The sequence below is a fragment of the Pyricularia oryzae genome, chromosome 7 (genome assembly GCF_000002495.2).
Source record: "Pyricularia oryzae 70-15 chromosome 7, whole genome shotgun sequence".
Taxonomy (NCBI): domain Eukaryota; kingdom Fungi; phylum Ascomycota; class Sordariomycetes; order Magnaporthales; family Pyriculariaceae; genus Pyricularia; species Pyricularia oryzae.
In genome coordinates this window covers 2,402,313-2,422,692 of record NC_017854.1, presented here as the reverse complement: position 1 = coordinate 2,422,692, position 20,380 = coordinate 2,402,313, and the positions used below count along the sequence as shown (strand labels likewise).

Sequence of the window (20,380 nt, the reverse complement as noted above, 5' to 3'; positions counted from 1 at the left end):
CCCGATTTGGGACTTTGTGCGCACCCAATCATTTGAACCCGTTTTCCTATAGGTGGATGCTACCTGAGATCAAAGGTGAGCACTACAATATCTGGCTGCCTAATAGGTACCTTAGGTAATTACTCCGTCGAATTGAACGGACAGAAGGCTTTAACATGTCATGTATTCTTTGTCGCGCGAAAAAATCAAGGCACCTTTTTTTGCCAGTCAGAATCTCATGTGGAAAGTGAAGCCATCCCCGGATCCCATCCGCTTCTTCCGTCCGTGCTCTAACCGAATGCAACCAGGGCATTTTTCCAACGAGAATGGTACGCCGCCATGGGATGGGTTTCCAGGGGGGGTGCTCGGGATCGGCAGATTACCGTGCAAACCTGTACGGTAGTAACCAAGCTCAACCAGCCCGATATTTGTCACCATCCATCCTGTCCGGTTGCTAGGCTTATCTTTTAAGGTAACGTATGAAATAAAGAAGATGGTTGAGACGACACACTCCCGGGGATCATGATCCGTCATCCGAAAACCATCCAAACGGCCAAGGGGGGTGCTGTGGTTAATCAACCTTTTTTTCAGGTACCGATCTATACCACCACGTCAATCGTCATTAAGGCCAACCCATAGATGCCGGGCAGGCAAAGTTGAATGGAAATTAATGCCGGTTCATGTCCAACATGCGCTTGACTGCAAGCCTCGAGTGGATAACGCAAAGGAACTAGATATTTTGGAAAGTTGGAATTTGAGCAAAATCATCAAATCTGGGGAATCAGGCGCGGGGGCGTACGGGTCGCATGGTCATGTCATAAGGCATGGGATGGGGTATCAGTACGGAGTACGAGATGCCTTACCCAATGTGGATATGAGCTACTGCCTGTTGACTTTACTTTTTGCTATCAATTCTCACCCTCTCTATAATGGACAAGCGATTATATGTCGAGTATCCGGTGATAGTTCATCATTGCCCCGCTGACTGCTGGTGTTGAATTTGCGGTGAAAAAAAAATAAGCGTGGGAATTTGGTCGTCAGAAATACCTAGACATGCTTGTGCAACCACACCTCAATCCTCTGGAACTAGCGGATGCGCCTCACCTGGGGCGGTATAGGCCTTTTGGAATGACCCACGTTTTGACTGCTAAGAGCTCTAATGCTCCGGCCACAACCCGCTCTTCGTTCTGTGTCCTGCCCAGCCTGAGCAGTGGAGTTCACAAAAGAGCATGCAGCACGGTGGCTGAAGGAAAATGGAAAGATCTACCCCTCTGGCGTCATCAACCCAACGAGTCCAGCAGAAAATAATTGCCAATTGTACTAGCCCAAAATCGCAAAAGCGACTTCCACCAATAGCGACAACAACGGGCAACGAAAAAAAAAAACTACCGGTAATAAATGTACAAAAAAAGATCAATTAAACGAAAGAAACGAAAAAGAAATAGCCGCGCGCAGCTATGACGATGGACAACAAAACCATTTACCAACGACCAAACGAACCAACGATCAATCAAAACAACCGAAATTCCTTGCAGTCCATCCCCAAACTTCATGGCAAACCATTGCAGTGGATATTTTCTCTCGGGCTACCGACATTTGATCATCGTAGCGGGAATCTTTTGGTGCCTAATGACGGCGCACAGAGGAGATAAATAGGAGGAAAAAAACACCATTTGGTAAACCCTCGTTCGTAGCCGTTTACGTAGTGGCCAATACAAAGCAACACAACCAACCTCGAACCTGAGCCCGCTTCCCACACCCCCATAGTCCGGGCTGAAACTTGAGGTGCGAGTGGCTTGACTGTTTGGTATCCAGTGAATGAGCGCGCTCTCTGTGCGACGTGAAAGAAAAGAAGACTTTCGATACCCATTGTAAACATTGTCGCGGGTGGGTGAGACTGAGAGGGGGAGAGAAAAAATACGAGGGTAGAAACAAAAAGAGGTAGGTGTGACATGGGGGCTTTGAACAACCCCCCTACATCCTACTCAGCCATTCAGGTACCTCATACCTCATGTGCAGTACTTTCTCTGCTGCAGAGCCTTCAAATCTCCCTCCCTTGGGTTCTGGATTCGAACCAAAAGGGGAGACGCTATGGGACGGCTTGAGCGTGCCGTATGGTTCGGGGGAAAAAAAAATCGCTCTTATCCCCCCCTCGCATGGGAAATTAACCCAAAACATTAAAAAAAAAGACCACCCACAGTCCCGGGAGATTAAGATCTGTGTTGTCATCGCCGATAGGGAGGTGTCATGCATGGTACCGCGAAAAAAAGAGAGACCTGGTGGCGGTGTGGATGGTCTCCTTGGTCGCGTCGTTATCTGGTGCCGACGCGGGAACACCCACGATTACTCGGAGCCGGGTTGAACATCCTTCTCTTTTTTTTGCGCAGATTTTCTTAATCCTCTGACCCTATATGTCAGCACATAAAAATGTTCTTGAACTCGTCTGTTTTTGCTTGACACAGTGGTGGGAAGCAACCAGCAAATCAGCTACTCTGGCTCTGCTTTGCGTTCATCCCATCTCTTTTTTTGGGAACGGGTGGCCCCGAACAGGAGTTTGGGGTTTGTGGGGTTCAGAATCCTCCAGGTCCAATCATTCATTTCCAAGCGATGGGGGAAAAAAACATAGCCCCTTTCTGGAAGGAAGCTGTCAGCTCTCTTGGCCCCCAATTTTGCAGGAGTAGAACAGTAAGACTACCTTATGTACAGTACCTTGGGTACCCAGGTAATCAGAAAGCAGGCAGTGCGGCTCATCTGTGATAATGTCCTGTCAGCACGACTGTGCCTCGTCAGAACTGCAAACCTCATTTCCCACACCAAAAGGACCATTTTCTTTGCGGCCAGAATGCGCCTGCCATCAGCAAAAATGAACGTATATAGAGTAAAACTACTTGACTTCTTCCGGGTCAACTTACCGTGGATGTTGTGCAGGAACAGACCGAATTATCGCCAGTCTCATAGTCCCTAACATCACTTTTAGCTTTGACTGGAACCACGTTCCCAGAGCACAGCACCAAAATCCAGCAACAATGCATCTCCAAACCCTCCTCCTCGGGCTACTCACAGCCGCCCCAGCCCTGTCCGCCTCGTGCCCAGCCAAGCCGCCGCCGGCCTTTGCCAACGGCGCGCTCCTCCGCATCATGCCGCTGGGCGACTCCATCACGCGCGGCGTCGGCGCGACCAGCAGCAACGGCTACCGCAAGCGGCTCGTGTCGGAGCTGGAGAAGCTCGCCAACGTCTCCATGGTCGGCACGGAGCGCGACGGCGACTTTGCCGGCGGCGCAGACCGCACGCGCCACGAGGGCCACGGCGGCTTCGTCATCGACGCCATCCGCGCCGAGGCGCTGCAGCCCGAGGCGCTCGCCGCCCTCAAGCCCAACGTCGTGCTCGTGCACGCCGGCACCAACGACGCGGCGCGCAACCTGGGCGTCGCGGCGGCGGGCGAGCGCTTCGAGCGCCTGCTCGTCGACGTCCGCGCCGCCGCGTCGAGGGACGCCGTCGTCATCGCCAGCACCATGATACCCGCGCAGGGCGACGAGGTCGTCGACGGCAGGATCGCCGCCATGAACAGGGACTACGTCGCCCGGCTGGAGAGGCTGTCGGCGGCGGACGAGCGGATCCGCTGGGTGGACTTTGGGGGCGTCCGAGATGCCGAGGCCAGGTTGGATCCCAGCCCCGGGGCCGGAAACTTCAAGGATACGTTGCATCCCAACGACAAGGGGTATGCTTTCATGGCGGACCGGTGGGTCGAGGCCATCAAGGCTGCAGAGACGTTGGGGTTGATCAAGCAGCCTGATGAGATTTAGGTTTTTTTTTCTCTTATCTTTAGGTTTAGACTTGGAGCTGTCTATCTAATAGCTAGTTAAGAATGGTAGCGTGTAAGACTAACTGAACAACACCCGTCGGCTCAATTATCTACTCTGTACGTAAAATTTGGCGCGGCAAGTATCCGTATGGCTTTTTTTTCTAGTTCTAATTTTCTACACACCCCAATTTGCCGTTATCCACGCGGCACGTTATTGCTCTAAACCTAGTGTAGTGTATAGAATAGAAGCTAGACTAAACTCTAGACTAGTACAGAAACTTTACAGTCAACCACCTGGTTTCTGAACCTGCAGAATGCATACGCCAGTATAGGGCATAAATAAAAAAAAAAGCATGGCAGCAGAACCGGCAGGCAAGTCAAGTAGTCTCTAAGGGGGCGTTTCAACATTCGGAGGATCCAAAAATAGGGGGCTGCTACTGCACTCGTCCCGCCCCTCCAACATAATCACCCAACACAAGCATACGTGAGCAAAACTTTCGAGTACGACATCATTGTCGACATCATTATCGGGGATGACAAAAAGAGAGAGAACTTGTGTCCCTCAGGGGAGGGGACTCGACTTGTATTACTCCCCCAACCCATTGGAGTGTGGGGGAGGAGAGCCAAATCGGCGACGTGTCTCGCATCTTTATAAAGAGTTTGTTCAGTTTTCGGGCCACGCACCAGAAACAGACAGATCTAGCGAGAGTAAAAAAATAGGGTCGATCAGGTGGGTAGCTTGTGTTTTTGCACGACATCAACGGTCAAAGGGTCGCCCAGTGGCCTCTCTTTTTCTTTTCTCCCTCCCCACCTTGTGTATCCCGAGAGAGGGTTTTTTGCACAACGGACGGGCTTGTGACACCGACATCGATATTATGCAGGATCGATTGCAGGTTCTTTTTGATCGGGGATCTGGCTTTATCAGTTGGTGTTGCTACCCACCCACCCCTCGTGTAGAGTTGCTCTCTTTTCACTGAGGCTGGGATATTACTCTGCCAGGGGATAGGGAAAAATATAGTATTTTTGATTGAAGTCCATGTGTCTAAAGAATTGTAAATGTTTCAGAAACTAACGCTAAGAGGTAGAACAAAACGAAAATAGAACGCTTTTTTTCCCAGATATTATCGCATTACGTCGCAGCCGGTATACTGCACTGCATTTTTTTTTAGTTCTAAAAAAAAACCGCCCGCTTACCCGTCATCAAATGACCGTGTAACCGCCATCGACACGGATGTCAGCGCCGGTGACGTAGACGGACGCGTCCGACAGCAGGAAGGTCACGGGACCCATCAGGTCCTCTGGGGCGCCCATCCTGCCCTGGGGGATGAGGCTGGTCCACTTCTTCTTGAGGTCGGGCTTGTCGTCGAGTATCTTCTTGGTCAGGGCGGTGAGCATGTAGCCGGGAGAGATGCAGTTGACGCGGATGCCGGCGTGCGCCCACTCGACGGCCAGGCTGGCGGCCAGGTGGCGCACGGCGGCCTTGACGCTGTTGTAGGGGGCCTGCGGCTGCGGCACGTTGACGATGGCGCCGCTCATGCTGCCGATGAAGACCATGCTGCCGGCGGCCTGGCGCGCCATCAGGTGCTTGGCCACCGAGGTCGCAAAGAGGTACGTGCCGTCAAAGTTGACGCCGAACAGCTTGCGCATCCGGTCGATCGGGTACTGCGTCGCCTCGAAGTTCTCGGTGAAGCCGGCAGACGTCACCAGGCTGTCGATCTTGCCGTGCTGCGCCACGATGTCCTCGATGCAGGCGTTGACCGACTCCTCCGAGGACACGTCGGCGTAGTGTGCCGTCACCTTGGGTAGTCTGTTGCCATTTGTGTGGTCATGTTAGTCAGGTGCATTATGAGGTCTGCTGCGTAGTCACATGAGGCAACAAAGAGAGGGGAAAAAAAAAACTTGCCTCTTCGCCTCGGGATTCTCCCTCCTAAACTGCTCAACAATCGCATTGGCCTGCTCCCTCGCCTCGTCGAGGTTCAGATCGACAATCGCCAAGTCGGCCCCGCTGACCACCATGCCCTGGCCCATGACGAGGCCGAGCCCCCTCGCACCCCCCGTGACGACGCCGACCTTGCCCTGCAGCGAAAAGGTGGCGAGCGTGGGCTTGACGTTGATTCCCGCGCGGCCGGCGCCCTTGACGGGTTCCGACGACGGCAGCTCGTGCGCCTCGGGGTACTCGACCTGCACGCTGGCGTCGGTCCGCGCGTAGCTGCCCGCCGTCTTGGGGAGGTCCTTGTCCTTTGTGTCTGGGCGGAGGTTGCTGGCGCTGCTGGATATGGTGCGGGCGGCGGCGGTGGTGGTGGTGGCAGTCAGGGTGGTGCTTGCGATCGGGCGTGCACTGGGCAGCAGCAGCCTGGAAGCTGCGCGGGTGAGTTTTGTTCCCAGCATTTTTATTTTATGGGGTGAAAAGTCAATTGATGGTGAGGATGATTGACAAAGGCAACTGTCGTTTGGCTGAAACTCGGGAGACCGCACTCTCTATGCTCTTTGTAGCTCGATCAAGTTGCGCCGGTCGCTTTGCTCCGTACCTGCAGGAAGGGTACAAGCAGATTAGTGGGGTAGCTTTGTTTGGTGGACATGCAAACGCAGTACAGACGACGTGATGCTACAAGTAGGTAGAACTCGGCGAAAGACTTGTAGGTAGACAAGCTGACTTCTTGGCCAAGATGGAGAAAACTCTGATGTAATTAATGCGCAAAAATGGAAACAGAGAAATAAGAGAGAAAGAAGGATTGGACTCGGCAGACCACCAACTTCATTCGAGGGGATCAGTCAATTTACCAGCCAGTATCCCCCCAAGACTGTACCAAGCAGCGGCAGTGATGGTCTAGGTGCTTCTCCCCGCAAAACAAATCCCTTGTCCTCCTCATGACCACTTTTTACCGCCCAGGTCTAGAACTTTCTCCACCCCCAAGCTTCCCTCCCCCAAACGTGCATCTCTTTTTTTTCTTTCTCGGCGGCGAAAGGGTCTTCTGTCACCTTTGATGCAGCCTTTTTGACAGATCGCTTGCGGAGTTTCCCCGTTGGGTAACCCGGATTCCGATACCGGATCCCACGTTTTGCCAACAAAGGATATCATTGCTTATTGCCCAAAAGCAGGGGATTTGCATGATAAGGCCGACATGATACCCTGTGTTCCGCCAGTGAGATTGCAACCTAGTCAACTAATTGACATGACGAGGCTGGTAGCAACTGCGATATGATGGTTTCGAGAGAATTTGGGCTCAGTATGGGAATAATACGGTATTATTTCTTGCGCTTTCACTCGCCCCGTGCAGTCCTGAGTATCCCCATAATGGATCCGGTATTTCCCGGCCACGGCCAACTAGAAGCGCTCTCTCTCGACAACTCCTTGCCCATAATTTATTCTGGCTTCATCCATTCTGTCTGCAGGAGTTGGAGATGCATGACAAGTATACAACTTCCCACGATCCCGTCGCAAGCCCCGCTGCAGACTTTTTGAGCTCAAACATTTACACCATGAGCCATCAGCCGCACCAAGCGCAATCACCACGTCATATCCGAGCATGTCATGACCTTGAGCCTGCTGCGATCCATAAACGTCTCCTCATCCGCGCCTATGGCCTCGTAGCGCTTGGTGATCTCGGCGAGGTATGCGTCCCGGTGCTGCATGTCCCGAAACGTCACGCAGGACACGGCATCGTAGTCTCCCGGCCCGACAGGCAGGGTTGCAGGTCTGCCGTCGTTGAGGTAGTACCGCGCGTAGCTCAGGGGCAGGACTTGTGGCCCGCAGCCCGCCTCGACGAGGGAAATGACCCAGGGGGCGTGCTTGGTTTCGAAGTATGTTTTGAAGTCCTCGAGCGTCGTGCCGGGCTTCCGGGACACGAATGCTATGATGGTGACTGGTGATGGCGTGGTTGAAAGCATGTTGAGTGAATCTCTGTCGTCGAGACGGATTGTTTAGGCGATTCGATGCTACTCTATTGTGTTGGCGATCGGTGAAATCCAGGTGCAATGTTTCTTGAGATCATGGGGGTTTACGGATTTTATCCTGACATGGTAGACCTCGCTGGTCAGAAGATGGCATAGGAAAGCTATATCTATCAAACATGGCATAATCATCTACGTGGCCTCTTTTCCCTCTCAATTCAGCTGCCTGGACGTTAGCTTGGGTGGACGTGGGTCCGGGGGAACTGGTTGGCTGGCTCGTATCGCAATCCACAAGCTAAGCGGACAGTCATCAACCTTTTGCGGCTCCCTCTTGTCGATAGACTGTTACAATCCCACAAAGCTGAATAGAACCCCGGATTACTTCCCAAGTCAGGAACTTCCACGTTGAGGGATAAAATGCGATGCGTTCACCAGCGAATCTTTGGGAGGAAATTCAAGGCCTGGCTTGTTTCAGGGCCTCTACAGCTGGAACACGGCGCCAGCAAGTGTCAGAGTAGCCAAGCTGTGACCCAGAAGATCTTTGCCAAAGGTACATCTCTGTCGGGCAAATGACGATACCAGCTGGGCCTCCTCCAGATGCACGGGGTTTCTGCATTTGCCTTGGCTTATCCACAAGTATAACCAAAAAGGCCAGACTTGGCATGGCACTAACACAAGAGGTAAAAGTGGGCATGAAGAGAAAGATAGGCATGACCCTTGTGTATTTGTCGCTGGAAATCAAGGTTGCAAATCAACGTGGAGCTGGATAAACCTTGACAACCGGCCCAGGGACGAAACTGTCTCCTGCTGATGTTCCCAGAGGCCCTTTCCCGTCCGGGTAATTTCTCGCTGTCATTTTGAACGCGGCAGGAAATCCCCGACACCGCACGTGGCTGCAGTCTTTGCCCATTTGGCACCGATATCCGTGGAAATCGAACATGTCGTTCACAAACGGCGTAGCTTCGAGGAGGGTCGGCTGACCCATGACATCAGGACCCAGATCGGCCGAAAGGAAGCATTGCTGTCTGGGCCTCGGGGCGCCGCCGGGCGGGTTGGTGTTCGAGATGCCAGCCAGACGAGCGTTCGAGGTGCCAGCCAGGCGAGCACTCGGGGAGCCAGGAGGTGTGGCCGCGAGGGCGCCGGCCGGGACGAGAGCCGCGGCGAGGGCGCTGGCGAGAAAGGTGCCGGGTTGCATGGTGAACGCGTGTCTTGTACAAGTGCCAAAAATAAAATAAACGAATGTGGTGAAGGAAAAAGGTAAACGATTGTGGATAAAAGCAAAAAGTTTGTACCAAGAGAGTGTATTGGGGATAGGGTGGTCAACTAGGGAGAATTCTACAAGAAAGAGAGAGGTTTGACTCGCTTTATATTGATACACGGAGCGGCAGGTGAGGGTATCCATGCCAAGTGATGGTTTATAATTACATTTAAGCATTATTTTTAACCGTCAAACAACCCACTCGATATGATTTTCCAAGATTAAATAATGCAACATGGCTAAAAATACCTCCTGTCTGCTGGGATTTTGGCCGTTCAAAATAAGCCCACAAACTGATTTTAATTACTGCCCGATTGGTAAAAGTATATGAAGAATTCAAGTATGCATATTTCCTTTCTACAAGGAAAGAACGCACGCTGACAAGAGGATCAAAATGATCCCCTTTTTCAACAACATATCCTCGGGGGATTGCCAATGTAACTACTATCCCGACCCAAAGGCCCTTTCCCGTCTGAGTAATTTCTATCTCTGAGCACCCACTTTTTGGAAAGGTTCGCGCACCATGGGCGGCAACGGTACTTTGCTTGAGACTGGGATCCACGGAAAGCGAATCTTCTCCCCGCGTCGAGTATATAGTACTTTTCCATAGATTTTTACCATCTCCGACGTTGAGCGTAACAACGCATTGCTGCTTGGGCTCAACCGCTTCGCCACCTCCTTTTGTTTTCGATGGCAGTGCTGGAGCAGCATATACCAACAACTCCACAGTGCCACAATTGATCGTCGCCGATCAAGCAGCAGCAGACATTCGAGAAATCAGTTCTATGCTTATGACGATCGAGTATATGCGACCATGAAAGAAGCAATGACCAAAATCAAGATTTGCTTCATCCTCAAGAGGTAATGATCCGTTTGTCAACAGCCCCCAAACCTATCCGCTTGACCCCGGGGGTGATCCTCAGTATAACGTTGCGTACCCCCTGTTCGGCACCCCCCCTGTTCGGCACCCAAAAATAACAACACTTTTATTTTTATCCTCCAACTTCTATTATAAATATCTCGATGAATCTGTCACTTTTGGATTTACTTTTTTCTGATTTTAATTCTCCATTTTCCAATGAAGCAATATACTGAAAAACAGCTTATATCTGCAATTAACGACGTCAATAATGGCAATCCAATTGCAAAAACCTCCCGAAAATGGGGAATACCTAGGTCTACACTTCAAAGTCGACTTAAAGGTTCTCAACCTTATAAAAAAGCACAAAGCCCTTTTCAAAGGCTTTCCACGGAACAGGAAAAGCATTTGGCTGATTGGGTACTTACCCAAACAGCTTTAGGGCTTCCGCCAACGCATCAAGAATTACGCTTTTTTGCCGAACGAATTCTTCAAGCCGCCGGAGAGACAAAAGGCCTTGGAAAACGTTGGATAACTCGTTTTTTGGCTCGTTATCCAATCCTTAAAACCCAAAGGCCCCGTCGAATAGATAACGCCCGGGTTAATGGCGCTACTACGGAGGTAATTAAATCTTGGTGGCTTTATATTACGAACCCGGTTATTAACGCTATTAAACCGGAAAACCGTTGGAATATGGACGAAACCGGTATAATGGAAGGCAAAGGATCTAATGGCCTAGTATTAGGGCTTAACGGGATCCGGCCGTTGCAACGAAAAGAGCCCGGAACGCGTGGTTGGACGACTATAATCGAATGTATATCGGCTACGGGCGTTGCCCTCCCTCCCCTCGTTATATTTAAGGGAAAAAACGTACAACAACAATGGTTTCCCACGGATTTAAGCCCTTTCGATAATTGGCAATTTCATGCAACCGAAAACGGGTGGACAAATAACCAAACGGCTATCGAATGGTTAAAAAAGGTGTTTATTCCGTATACCCAACCTTTAACCCCTGAAAAGCGGTTATTAGTTTTGGATGGCCATGGATCACATATAACGGACGAATTTATGCTTCTTTGCTTGCAAAATAATATTCAACTCCTATATTTACCCCCTCATTCGTCACACGTTCTTCAACCATTGGATCTATCGGTTTTTGGGCCGTTAAAAGAAGCTTATCGACGTCAACTTGGATTTGTTAGCCAATTTTGCTGTTCAACAGTTATTGGAAAACGAAATTTCCTACTTTGTTATCGAAAGGCCAGATTAAAAGCATTTATAGCAAAAACCATTCAATCTGGTTGGCGTACAACGGGGTTATGGCCGGTAAACTTGGTTAAACCACTTTTAAGCCCTTTTTTGTTAGAAAATAGCAACGCCAACGTTATAAAAGATAAAAACAACGGTTTGCAAAGGGATAAAACACCGGAAAGCCCAGCCCAAAAAATTAACGACCCGTCTTTACTTATTTGGAAAACCCCTAAAACGACCCGAGATATCCGACTTCAACTGCAAAAACTTTCCCAATCCAACAAAACCAACGCTACTTCACGTCTTTTATTTGCAAAAGTCCAAAAAAGCTTCGAAGCCAAAGATACCCTTTTGGCTAGCGCCCAGCAAAAAATCAGCTTATTGGAAGCACAACTGGAGGCAATACGGCCGGTTAAAAGGAGGAGGGTGGTTCCGGATCCAAACGAGCTTTTGGTTAACAAACAGAACATTATTGGATTGCAGGAAAATGATATAGAAAATTTGGAACCTTTAGCTGATGAAGAAGAGGTTAATGAACCGGAGAAGCGTGAAAACGATTGTATTTTTGTCCGTTGATAATTTTATATTTAAATCAGTTTATAAAAGTAGGCATTTCGTTGTTAGATTTTCAGGGTGCCGAACAGGGGGGGGTGCCGAACAGGGGGTACGCAACGTTACCCCTTTGTAGATCATGCAAATTTTACGCGTCGTAAGAGATCGCCCCGTTCTGGGGGGCTCAAAGGCTCCAGGAGATGAGAATGACATGATAGTTCTGCAATCAAAAACAACATCTGCTTTCCATGATCGACGCTACACAAAAAGCAACTGCCATTGAGTTGCGCATTTACATCCTCAGGGGCGGTTTTCAAGCCATCCTCCTTGCATATCCCGAGGCGGCAACCTACTCCTCCACGTATTCGGTGTTGAAAGAAGTGATGTCCTGCCCCCTGCAGTTTACAGTAATCTCAAAATGCGAATTGTTTAGCGTCATGACGACCGTGTAGTCGACGCGGCGCCAGGTGCTCTTGTCCTTTTTGCTCTTGAATTTATGTCCAAAGTCTTTGATCTGAGCTCTGGTCAACGTAACATTGACCGAAACCAGCTCCTTGCAAGCTGCCGTAAGTAAAAAAAAAAAAAAAAAAAAAAGTTAGCAACTTCCACAACTGATATATAATTTTCAATAGCATAACTGTCCCAGGGAAAAACAGGATTCTTTCATACAATCGTTTGCTCGCGATGGGGGACTGTCCGTGTGAGACACCCATAGTGTCACATCAAAAGTGTGCTCAGTGAAAGTGGGGACAGTGGGAGAAAATAGTTTCTTCTCTTCGAAAGCCACGTTCCGGAAAACAGACAGCTGCAGCTGCTTTCCCTCTTCGATTGTATCTCCCTATTGTGGATTTGATGGAGCGTTGAATTGTTAGCTTTTATCTGCCTGAGTATGACAGTAATGAAATGTGTCAATGTGAAGGACACAACTTACCCTTTGGAGCAGCCAATTCATTTGGTTATCAGCCATCCATTCCCAATTTTCCTCGTCGAAAACCAAATCTTCCTCCAGATGCACGTTTGCCTCGTAGGGTTCACGCACACACATTCCATAGCTCACCCTCGACTTGACCGAGGTAACCATGGGAGCAAGCGTGGGTGACGACCTCGAGAGACCCCATAGGGTTGCACCTCGACAAATGGCTGACCAACTATGCACCGACCCCAGGTATTAGTAGGCAACTATAAGATTGGTGTTGAACGGTATACTTACGCGCCCTGGGCCTGAATGACACGTATCCCGCATGACTGGTAACTCTCTTCTAGTCGATGATATAGATACTTGGATTCACCAAATCCACCCACCAAAAGGATTGCCTAGAGAGCTTGGTTAGCAGAGGCTTGTGCTTTCTCAATCTTTGCATGTGCGGTCTTGCCTTTGCGGATTTCCCTTCCTTTTCGACGCTCTGTAACTGCTTTTGTATGAGGTTTTCAATCTGGCCGCAGACATGATCAAACACAGTTCTCATGGTGCTCCTGGCAAAACATGAAAAGAAAAGGAGCAAGTTAGCAATGTTAAATGTGAGAACAAGGTCGGGGCTGAAATTGAAAACATACGCCGAGATTGCTATGGTTTCATCCTCGATTCCGTTCTCCTTGCTGTCTTGGACCCCCTTCAGGTCCACTTCAAAGTCCTTTGTCGGGTCGCCTTCGTAGGATTGTTTTACAGTGTCGAAATCCAAAAGCATCTTCCGACGTCTAGCCCTTTGAATCGACTTGTACTGTCTCTCTCCGACTCTGAGTTTGAGGTCTTTTTCGAAAGCATGATTGATATAGACGGACCCACACAAATCTCCTAAAAAAACGAGTTTGGGGCCAATGATGGTTAGCAGCTTTGTTCATATCAATTTCCCAGCGGAGCTTGAGCTGGGTTGCATTATAGCATACCATCGCCGACGGCACATTCTCTTATCCTGACAGGGTTGGTGTCTGTTACCACGTAGCTGATGAGGTCCTGCAAAGTACTTGATTTTAGTGGTGGGCGGTATTACGTGACGGAAGTTCAAGAACGTATGGTAAAGGGAAGCTGGAATACAAGACACAAGGGGAATGGGCACAGTACATACCACAGTTCCACCCCCCGCATCGCAGATGGTAAATGCTTCTCCAATCTGGAGTCGGGAAAGAGTCAGCTGCCACGTCCGAACAATGGCAATATAAACAAAAAAAAGTAAAACATTTCCATACCTTGAGCCTGTCCTGATCTTCCATCTCCTCCAAAGCCGCCAAGGCCGCAGCCTGGGGCTCAGGCAACAGCTGAATGCGGGGTCCCAGTCCAGCGGCTGCTGCCGCGTCCAAGGTTTTCTGCTTGGCGCTTGCAGACCAGACGGCAGGTACCGTGACGACAAAGAGTATTTCGCAGTCTTGCTGCCACCCGTCGCAGCCCATGTGACGCCGAATATCCTTTTGCGTATACTCCCAAATCTTTCCGAGGTAGTCGCCAGCAACCTCGACAGGTGTCTTACCAAGGTTTTCCAATAGGATCCTGGTCTCGTGGATTTCTCGTGCTTTGTCCGAGTACCTCGGGTCTGCCTCGAGCAGGATTTTGAACCAGCGAAGACTTTCCTCCTTGAAACCTATCGTATAACCCCAATTTGCTGGTTTACCTGTGCTGTCATAGACAATAGTAGTTGGAACTTTGACGTCGTTGTTGTTGATTGCACCAGTCTTGGGCCAGTTCTGGATGAGACGAATACTCTTTTTGCCATGATTTATGGCCCAAGACACCCCGGAAAAGCTAAAGGAATGTACAAGGCACAATGTTATTGTTAACTCTCATCGGCATCAACCATTCTCAGCTGTTGGATTGTTCCAAATATATTTTGGTCAAAGCAGTTTGGGGTGTTGGGGCACTTACGTTGTTCCAAAATCAATACCGACCACAATTTCCTGCATCGTATCTGGTTGCGAGTTAATTGTTTGTCGCTTTATGAATCATTGACCATTGAGGGCGTTGTGCATGTGCTGTCTCTGGAGAAAAATATTCTTAGGAGTTGAGGATGGTAAATAGTTTTCGAGAATCGACAGACTACGAGGCTGCTTTGCTGAGAGATTTAATAGCAAAAGGGCCATGCTGGATAGAGTGAGGCATAATGTAACGCGTGCTTGTTCAGCCGCACAAGGATAGTCCGAAATGTTGCGTGTACATGGAGTATCTACCTCCTACCTAGCTAAGGTACTTTAGTGTAGCTGAAAGTCAGCCTCAAAAAAAGACTAAAAAAAAAACACGTTGAAAGTACATCTTTTTGCGTGGCGCCCCAGCGTGCGATAGCACCCCATGGCGACTTTAGCCTCCTATTGGATACATGTTCCAGAACGTTTTCGTCCTTTTGGCTTGATTTAGAGATAGAGAGTATAGGAGTAAGCTTTTGTTAATCCCAGCGATTGATTCGGCGATTCTTCAGAGATTTATCGTGGCCATATAACCCACACCTAGACTATTGGAGTTTACATTAGGACTTGTTTACTGTACATGGTAATACTATTTTATTCAAATTTAAAGCTCTTTAGAGACACGGGCTGTAGAGAATTGCCTATGATTTCGTACAACACAAGATGAAAGAATGGAAGCCAAACCATCGGCTCGGCCCAGGAGTTGACTGAAAAAAAAAGAAAAAAAATCAGTACTCGTCAAAGCCTAGCCAGCTCTCGAAATCAAACAGACCGTCAAACCCAATCAGTGAAGCCATGATCTCGAGACAAACAGGGATAGTGGCAGCTACAGTCCTGGCGAAAAGGTTTCTCTTCCATTTCGTCTTTTGCGCGACTTGGGATTGAACATTCTGCCCGAGAATCTGTGCCTGATTCTCTTGAGCCGCCAGGTGATTGATTGCCTTGTCGCGGTCTTGTTCAAGCTGTCTCTTCTCCTGCGGACTCACCTGCGGCTCGGCCAAGCGCCCCTTTATGGTCCTGAGCTCCGACTGGTACCGATCTTGTCGATCTCCCAGACCCTTGCCGACATACGAGCCGGCCTCGGTCTTGTTCAGGTCCAGTCCTTGGTCGATAATCTCACGCTGCAACGCGAGGACCACCGGGTCGTTCATGAGTATCTGGCTGACCAGCCCACGCGCCGAATCGCGATCGCCGTGGAAGCGGCTCAGCTTCGATCCGCGCATGAGCATGTACGACCAAAAGTCGCTCCTCAGCTGACGTTCGCGATCCGAACCCTCGGATCGTGTCACCTTGTTCCAGTGGCTGGTGACGAGCATCACGTTCCCCAGGGCCTCGTCTCCACAAAGCCGGCGGAAGATCTCAAACGTGTTCACCGCGGATCCCGTGTACTTGATGTCGCTTATTCGATGGATGTAGATGATCCCCTTCAATTTGATACCGCTCTTGTATTGTACCGCCAAAAGTTGGGCAATCTCTGCGAGTATCTCCGAGTCCGATCGGTGAGTGTCGTCAAATCCGGGTGTGTCGATGAGGAGACACTTGGATGCGCCCACACTCAAGGGAATCATTCGGCATTTTTGTGTGCCTTGAGGGGGGGCGTTATTAGTGATGGTGGTGGAGAAGAGATTGGGGGTAACAAATGCTTTTGTTGGCTTACAAGACTTGAGATCCCGGCCCTCTTCTACAACCTCGCGGCCCGCAAGTTGATTGATAAAGTAGCTTTTGCCAGCCCCAGTAACCCCGGTCACGAGGATCATGTCAAGTTTTTGGGCTTCTGCGGCACCTGAAGTCGGTCCCGACGTGTTGAGGGGATCCATGGCGAGGAAATTGATTATGTTTTCGTGTGCAGTGAGCGTGTCTATCCTTGGGTGCAAAGACTGAAAAGAACGCACACCAGACGCAGTCGGGCTTCCCCTGGAAAGAATTGCAATATATATTAAACGGTTGAGGATTCTTCTGCTGCCCAGACTTTAGGCTCGAACTTGAACCTAGCTCACCGTGGAGAGAGGTGCCTACGTGCTTTGTGGCGTCGAGCCTGGAGTCAAGGCCAATGTAGTACCTACCGAAAGTTTAGTGGTGAGCTAGCTAGCGGGACAGTCATCGCCAAGGAGTTTGCCTCTTGCAAGCACTAAAAGTTTCGGCTGAAGGAGGAGTAACATGCCAGTGGATGCGAGAAACTGAGGCATTTTCCCGCCCGGTAACGTGGCAGAATTAAATGCGTCCGACGGCTGGAGCTGGTTCCACAGCCTCAGACTATGCACCTAGTCGGAGACGGCTGATGATGTATCGCTGCGCCACATCAGGTAAAAGTCATGGGTTTAGTCACTTTTATTGTTTCCTTGGCACTGCGCTGGCCGGTCGCCTTTATCTACCTAGAAGAAGTGACTGAGATAGTCTCCATGCGGGAAATAGATTACAAGATGTATATAATATAGGTCAAGTACCTCGCCTCCAAGATCCAAGGAGAGAAGCCCCCTTATCCAGAGTAAGAGGTCAGCCCAGCAGGCAGAACAAATTCTTATCATTTTCAAACAAGCGTTGTTCTATGGAAGCTCTCTTTGGTTTATTTTGCGGTAAAGTTCTGTGGCTCCTTCAAATCTCAACAAATCTCGCCACCTCTAGAGCCCAAACTGATAGCCTTCTCACAGTACAGGCTTGGTCAATATGAAACCAGCAAGACCTTGTGATGGGGTGGATTCAGCTTCGGAAAACGCATGCCCCGGCCATTATGACGAGAGATTCACGGTCGACGATAGGGAGCAGCCTATTGATGAAGTAATCAAGATGTTCAGCCGAACGATACACGAGCGACTGGAGAAAAAAGAACAACAGATCGTCGGCCTCAAAGCGCAAATCCAAAGGCTGAAAACGCTAAATGATAATCTCCGAACCAACATGATGGATAAAGATCAAGTCTATGGCCGGCAGGAAGAGGACAACAAGATAAAGGGCCATGTGGATGCGCTGTTCAGGGATATAAAAGCGTCCGTGAATAAATGGTGCCGAAACTCTGGAGACAGGAACCCCCCTTTGGTTGGCGAAATCGACCAAGATCTTTTCAAGCTCTGCGGGCAGGTGCTCCCATGCCTTAACCATTTCGATGAGCTGCAGAGCTATTTGGAATCTGTGGATCCAAAAAAGTCCTGGCGAATGTTTTACCGAGGACTCCTAGCAGCCATTGTGACCAACAGAACCTTCCGGTCTGTCACCCTGGAAAAGACATCTGGCCACGACTTTAGCCTCGGCAAGGCCGACCACGAGGCAGCGATAGGATTTTTGGAGCTTGAACTGATGAAGCTTGGTAAGCAAAGCAAACCTCGAAATTACGCCGAACCGACATTTCTCCGTTTTCCTTGTTCCATGGCATCTATGCTAACAGGACCTGAACGAGTCTAGGCAACCTTGCTAATTTGAACAACTGGCGCGCCTTGACCCTATCGCTCTTTGAGGCGCGGGGGAGGGACCCTCCTCTCTGGAGCAGGGATGCAGTCCACCAGATGGCCAACTACGCGCTGGGTGTATTGTGCAGGTGGCTGTCACCGAGCGACCCTCGAGAAATGATGGACGACCTCGTGAGGATCTTCAAACACGCGGTGCTCGCCTCGACGCTGATGCGCACGCAGAGGGCCAGCTGGACTCTTTGGTTCCCGGAGCATGTGCAGATGGATCCCTACACCATGAGGGAGGCGGACCAGGAGGAAGAAGAAGAAGAAGAAGAGCGACGAGAACAAGATGGTGGTGTGGAGGCACACGGCATGGCTAGCAAGCCCGAGAGGAGCGTGCGCATCGTCGCCACCCCGGTGCTCTTCAAGCGGGGCAACGCAGATGGGGAGCTCTTTGACCTGCCGCCAGCCGTCATGAAAAAGGCCGAGGTCAAGTGTGTGGATGCGGTTCCGCGGAGGCGCCGGCGAACATCGTCCGAGTCGCGTTCGATACAAAAGGACTCGCCACGCTCTTCCAAGGGCAAGTCCAGCCTGTCCAGGTCCATGACTGAGTCCAAGTCTGGAGATTCTCGGAAGCCGGGGTTTTCCTTCTTCGGCAAAAAGCAGTAGAGTCTTTGGCTTTGGATAGTTTAAATGTGCTGGTTACGCTCAACGCTCAACAGCGGCTTTGCGTTCTGGCCTTGAGATCAAATCAACATTTTTCGAATTCTTTCCGCGTGCACCTCTTTGCATCAACAACGAATTGCACCATCGACAGCGCATAGACGTTAAATTACCGGTAGCTGGAACACATTTAAAAGGCGTGTCTCTTTGCCACACGAAATGCCTGACAACCGTGAGAAAACATGTGTTATCCATACAAGGTTACATTAATATAAATCGCAAAGCACATGCGATGCAGCTTTGTCAGTTTGGGAATGAGACCTTTCTCAGTATATTACACTATGATGGTAGCATCTTTTGAGTGATAAGCAACTCAAGTATGTTTCTTCACTTTGTAACTGATACTCTTATACACTCTTCCACATAATTGATAGTTTGATACTGTCAATCAGGCATTCGCCATAACATGTATGTTACGACCAGACAGTTGGGCCGGTACCAGGGAGGCCAGGTGGGGTCACACCCCTCCTGACGACACCCGCCCAGAGAAATCACCGACCGGCAGAAAGAGGATTACATAAGAAGGAATCACGTGACCTCACGTGATTGCCAAGAGAGTGATCTCAGGGATCATTGAGGGATCACAACAGATTAAGGGAAGTGATCTTTGCGATCTGTGACAGATCAGGAGAGATCACATTCGGAACATAGTCTATATAAGGCACGCTCATTACCATGTAGATAGATTCGATTCTAGGATTGCTTAGCAGCAATCAAACTCTAGTTAACCTCAATATTTACTTGAGGACGATCATAACTTCACCCCCAGTTATTGAGAACCCCAGTTACCCAGTCAGACGCTCAATTGCTTCAACCCACTGTACTTTACCCTAGGAACAGGTTACCCCGATACCTTGATCGTAACATTTTGATTGCTCCTGTTCAGTACTTTGCTTTAAAACATACCGAGCAGTATCCGACAACATATCTTCCCAGACGTCCAAAAACAACACCCCCAGCACCCCGGCCACGAGCAGCAAGGCGGCCCAAAAAGCCCCTGCTCGGCCCAAGGACGATAGCGACAGCGAGGACGAGGAAGACCAGTTCCGCAGGCAGGTTGCTAGAACCAACCAGGAGTTCCACGAACAGACGCTCCGCGCAACCCAACTCCAAGAGGAACTCCAGGCTTTCCGAGCCAGTGCTAACGTTACCTCAACCCCTTTTGATGGGCGCGAGAGATTTAGGTTTAACCCCCCAGCTACGTTCGATGGCACACCTGGACAACTTAAAGGGTACCTTGTACAGGTACGCACCTACCAAACATTCCATTTGGAAACTTTCCGCAGTGAAACAGAAAAGGTGGTACACGCGGCCACCTTCCTCCGAGGACGAGCCTTGTCTTGGTTCGAGCCTTTGTTGCAGGAATGGCTTGATGTACCCCCCGAAGAACGACGCCAAGAAGTCACCGACATTTTCTCAACTTTCGCAGGGTATAAACGCACTCTCCGTTCCTTGTTCCAGGAACCCGATGAGAAACGACAGACCGAACGAGATTTGGCCAACCTACGACAAACCAAGTCAGCCTCCGCTTATGCAGCCGAATTCAAAAGGTTAGCAACAAGGCTGGACATGACCGAAGAAACCAAGATCCTCCAGTTTTACCAGGGACTGAAGTCAGAAATAAAAAACGAGGTATCCAAGCTCGACCGACCCGAGGATTTCCTCGAGTACGTCGAACTTGCCATCAAACTTGACAACCGGATTTACGAACGCCGACAGGAAAAACAAGGCGGACAGCGAGTGTTCGTCACCTCAACTCGACAAGCCAACACGGGACGCAAGTACCAACACCC

At 49.9% G+C, this 20,380-nt stretch overlaps 7 protein-coding genes across 7 annotated transcripts; 2 read left to right on the top strand and 5 right to left on the bottom strand.

Annotated features, from left to right (window-relative positions):
• Nucleotides 1-2,842: 2,842 nt before the first annotated feature.
• Nucleotides 2,843-3,893, top strand: MGG_02543 (uncharacterized protein; the record flags this gene model as incomplete). The annotated part of the gene is made up of 2 exons (XM_003721210.1): nt 2,843-2,892; nt 2,957-3,893. The coding sequence occupies 2 exons, from the start codon at nt 2,843-2,845 to the stop codon at nt 3,780-3,782; spliced, it is 876 nt and encodes a 291-aa protein (XP_003721258.1). The 3' UTR covers nt 3,783-3,893.
• An 894-nt stretch (nt 3,894-4,787) lies between these two features.
• Nucleotides 4,788-6,484, bottom strand: MGG_02544 (D-arabinitol dehydrogenase). Its single transcript, XM_003721209.1, has 2 exons — nt 5,685-6,484; nt 4,788-5,588 (listed from the first exon to the last, which is right to left on the bottom strand). The coding sequence occupies exons 1-2, from the start codon at nt 6,167-6,169 to the stop codon at nt 4,982-4,984; spliced, it is 1,092 nt and encodes a 363-aa protein (XP_003721257.1). The 5' UTR covers nt 6,170-6,484; the 3' UTR covers nt 4,788-4,981.
• Nucleotides 6,485-6,777: 293 nt separating this feature from the next.
• On the bottom strand, nt 6,778-7,841 carry MGG_02545 (uncharacterized protein). Its single transcript, XM_003721208.1, has one exon. The coding sequence runs from the start codon at nt 7,667-7,669 to the stop codon at nt 7,289-7,291; it is 381 nt and encodes a 126-aa protein (XP_003721256.1). The 5' UTR covers nt 7,670-7,841; the 3' UTR covers nt 6,778-7,288.
• A 582-nt stretch (nt 7,842-8,423) lies between these two features.
• On the bottom strand, nt 8,424-8,867 carry MGG_02546 (uncharacterized protein; the record flags this gene model as incomplete). Its single annotated transcript, XM_003721207.1, has 1 exon — nt 8,424-8,867. The coding sequence occupies one exon, from the start codon at nt 8,865-8,867 to the stop codon at nt 8,424-8,426; it is 444 nt and encodes a 147-aa protein (XP_003721255.1).
• Nucleotides 8,868-11,941: 3,074 nt separating this feature from the next.
• On the bottom strand, nt 11,942-14,484 carry MGG_02548 (uncharacterized protein; the record flags this gene model as incomplete). The annotated part of the gene is made up of 10 exons (XM_003721206.1): nt 11,942-12,153; nt 12,262-12,430; nt 12,524-12,740; nt 12,803-12,906; nt 12,993-13,065; nt 13,147-13,384; nt 13,477-13,543; nt 13,656-13,700; nt 13,777-14,326; nt 14,447-14,484. 10 exons carry the CDS (start codon nt 14,482-14,484, stop codon nt 11,942-11,944), a joined length of 1,713 nt encoding a protein of 570 aa, XP_003721254.1.
• Nucleotides 14,485-15,209: 725 nt separating this feature from the next.
• MGG_02549 (uncharacterized protein) lies at nt 15,210-16,298 on the bottom strand (the record flags this gene model as incomplete). Its single annotated transcript, XM_003721205.1, has 2 exons — nt 15,210-16,066; nt 16,139-16,298. The coding sequence occupies 2 exons, from the start codon at nt 16,296-16,298 to the stop codon at nt 15,210-15,212; spliced, it is 1,017 nt and encodes a 338-aa protein (XP_003721253.1).
• Nucleotides 16,299-17,145: 847 nt separating this feature from the next.
• MGG_02550 (uncharacterized protein) lies at nt 17,146-18,533 on the top strand (the record flags this gene model as incomplete). The annotated part of the gene is made up of 2 exons (XM_003721204.1): nt 17,146-17,782; nt 17,878-18,533. The coding sequence occupies 2 exons, from the start codon at nt 17,146-17,148 to the stop codon at nt 18,531-18,533; spliced, it is 1,293 nt and encodes a 430-aa protein (XP_003721252.1).
• Between the last annotated feature and the right edge of the window lie 1,847 nt (nt 18,534-20,380).

What these genes read in the sequence shown, in the direction of transcription:
- MGG_02544 (XM_003721209.1), bottom strand. Translation starts at nt 6,169, where the DNA reads ATGCTGGGAACAAAACTCACCCGCGCAGCTTCCAGGCTGCTGCTGCCC. An exon ending in GAGAATCCCGAGGCGAAGAG is followed by an intron (nt 5,589 to 5,684) that starts GCAAGTTTTTTT and finishes AAATGGCAACAG; the next exon opens with ACTACCCAAGGTGACGGCAC.
- MGG_02545 (XM_003721208.1), bottom strand. Translation starts at nt 7,669, where the DNA reads ATGCTTTCAACCACGCCATCACCAGTCACCATCATAGCATTCGTGTCC.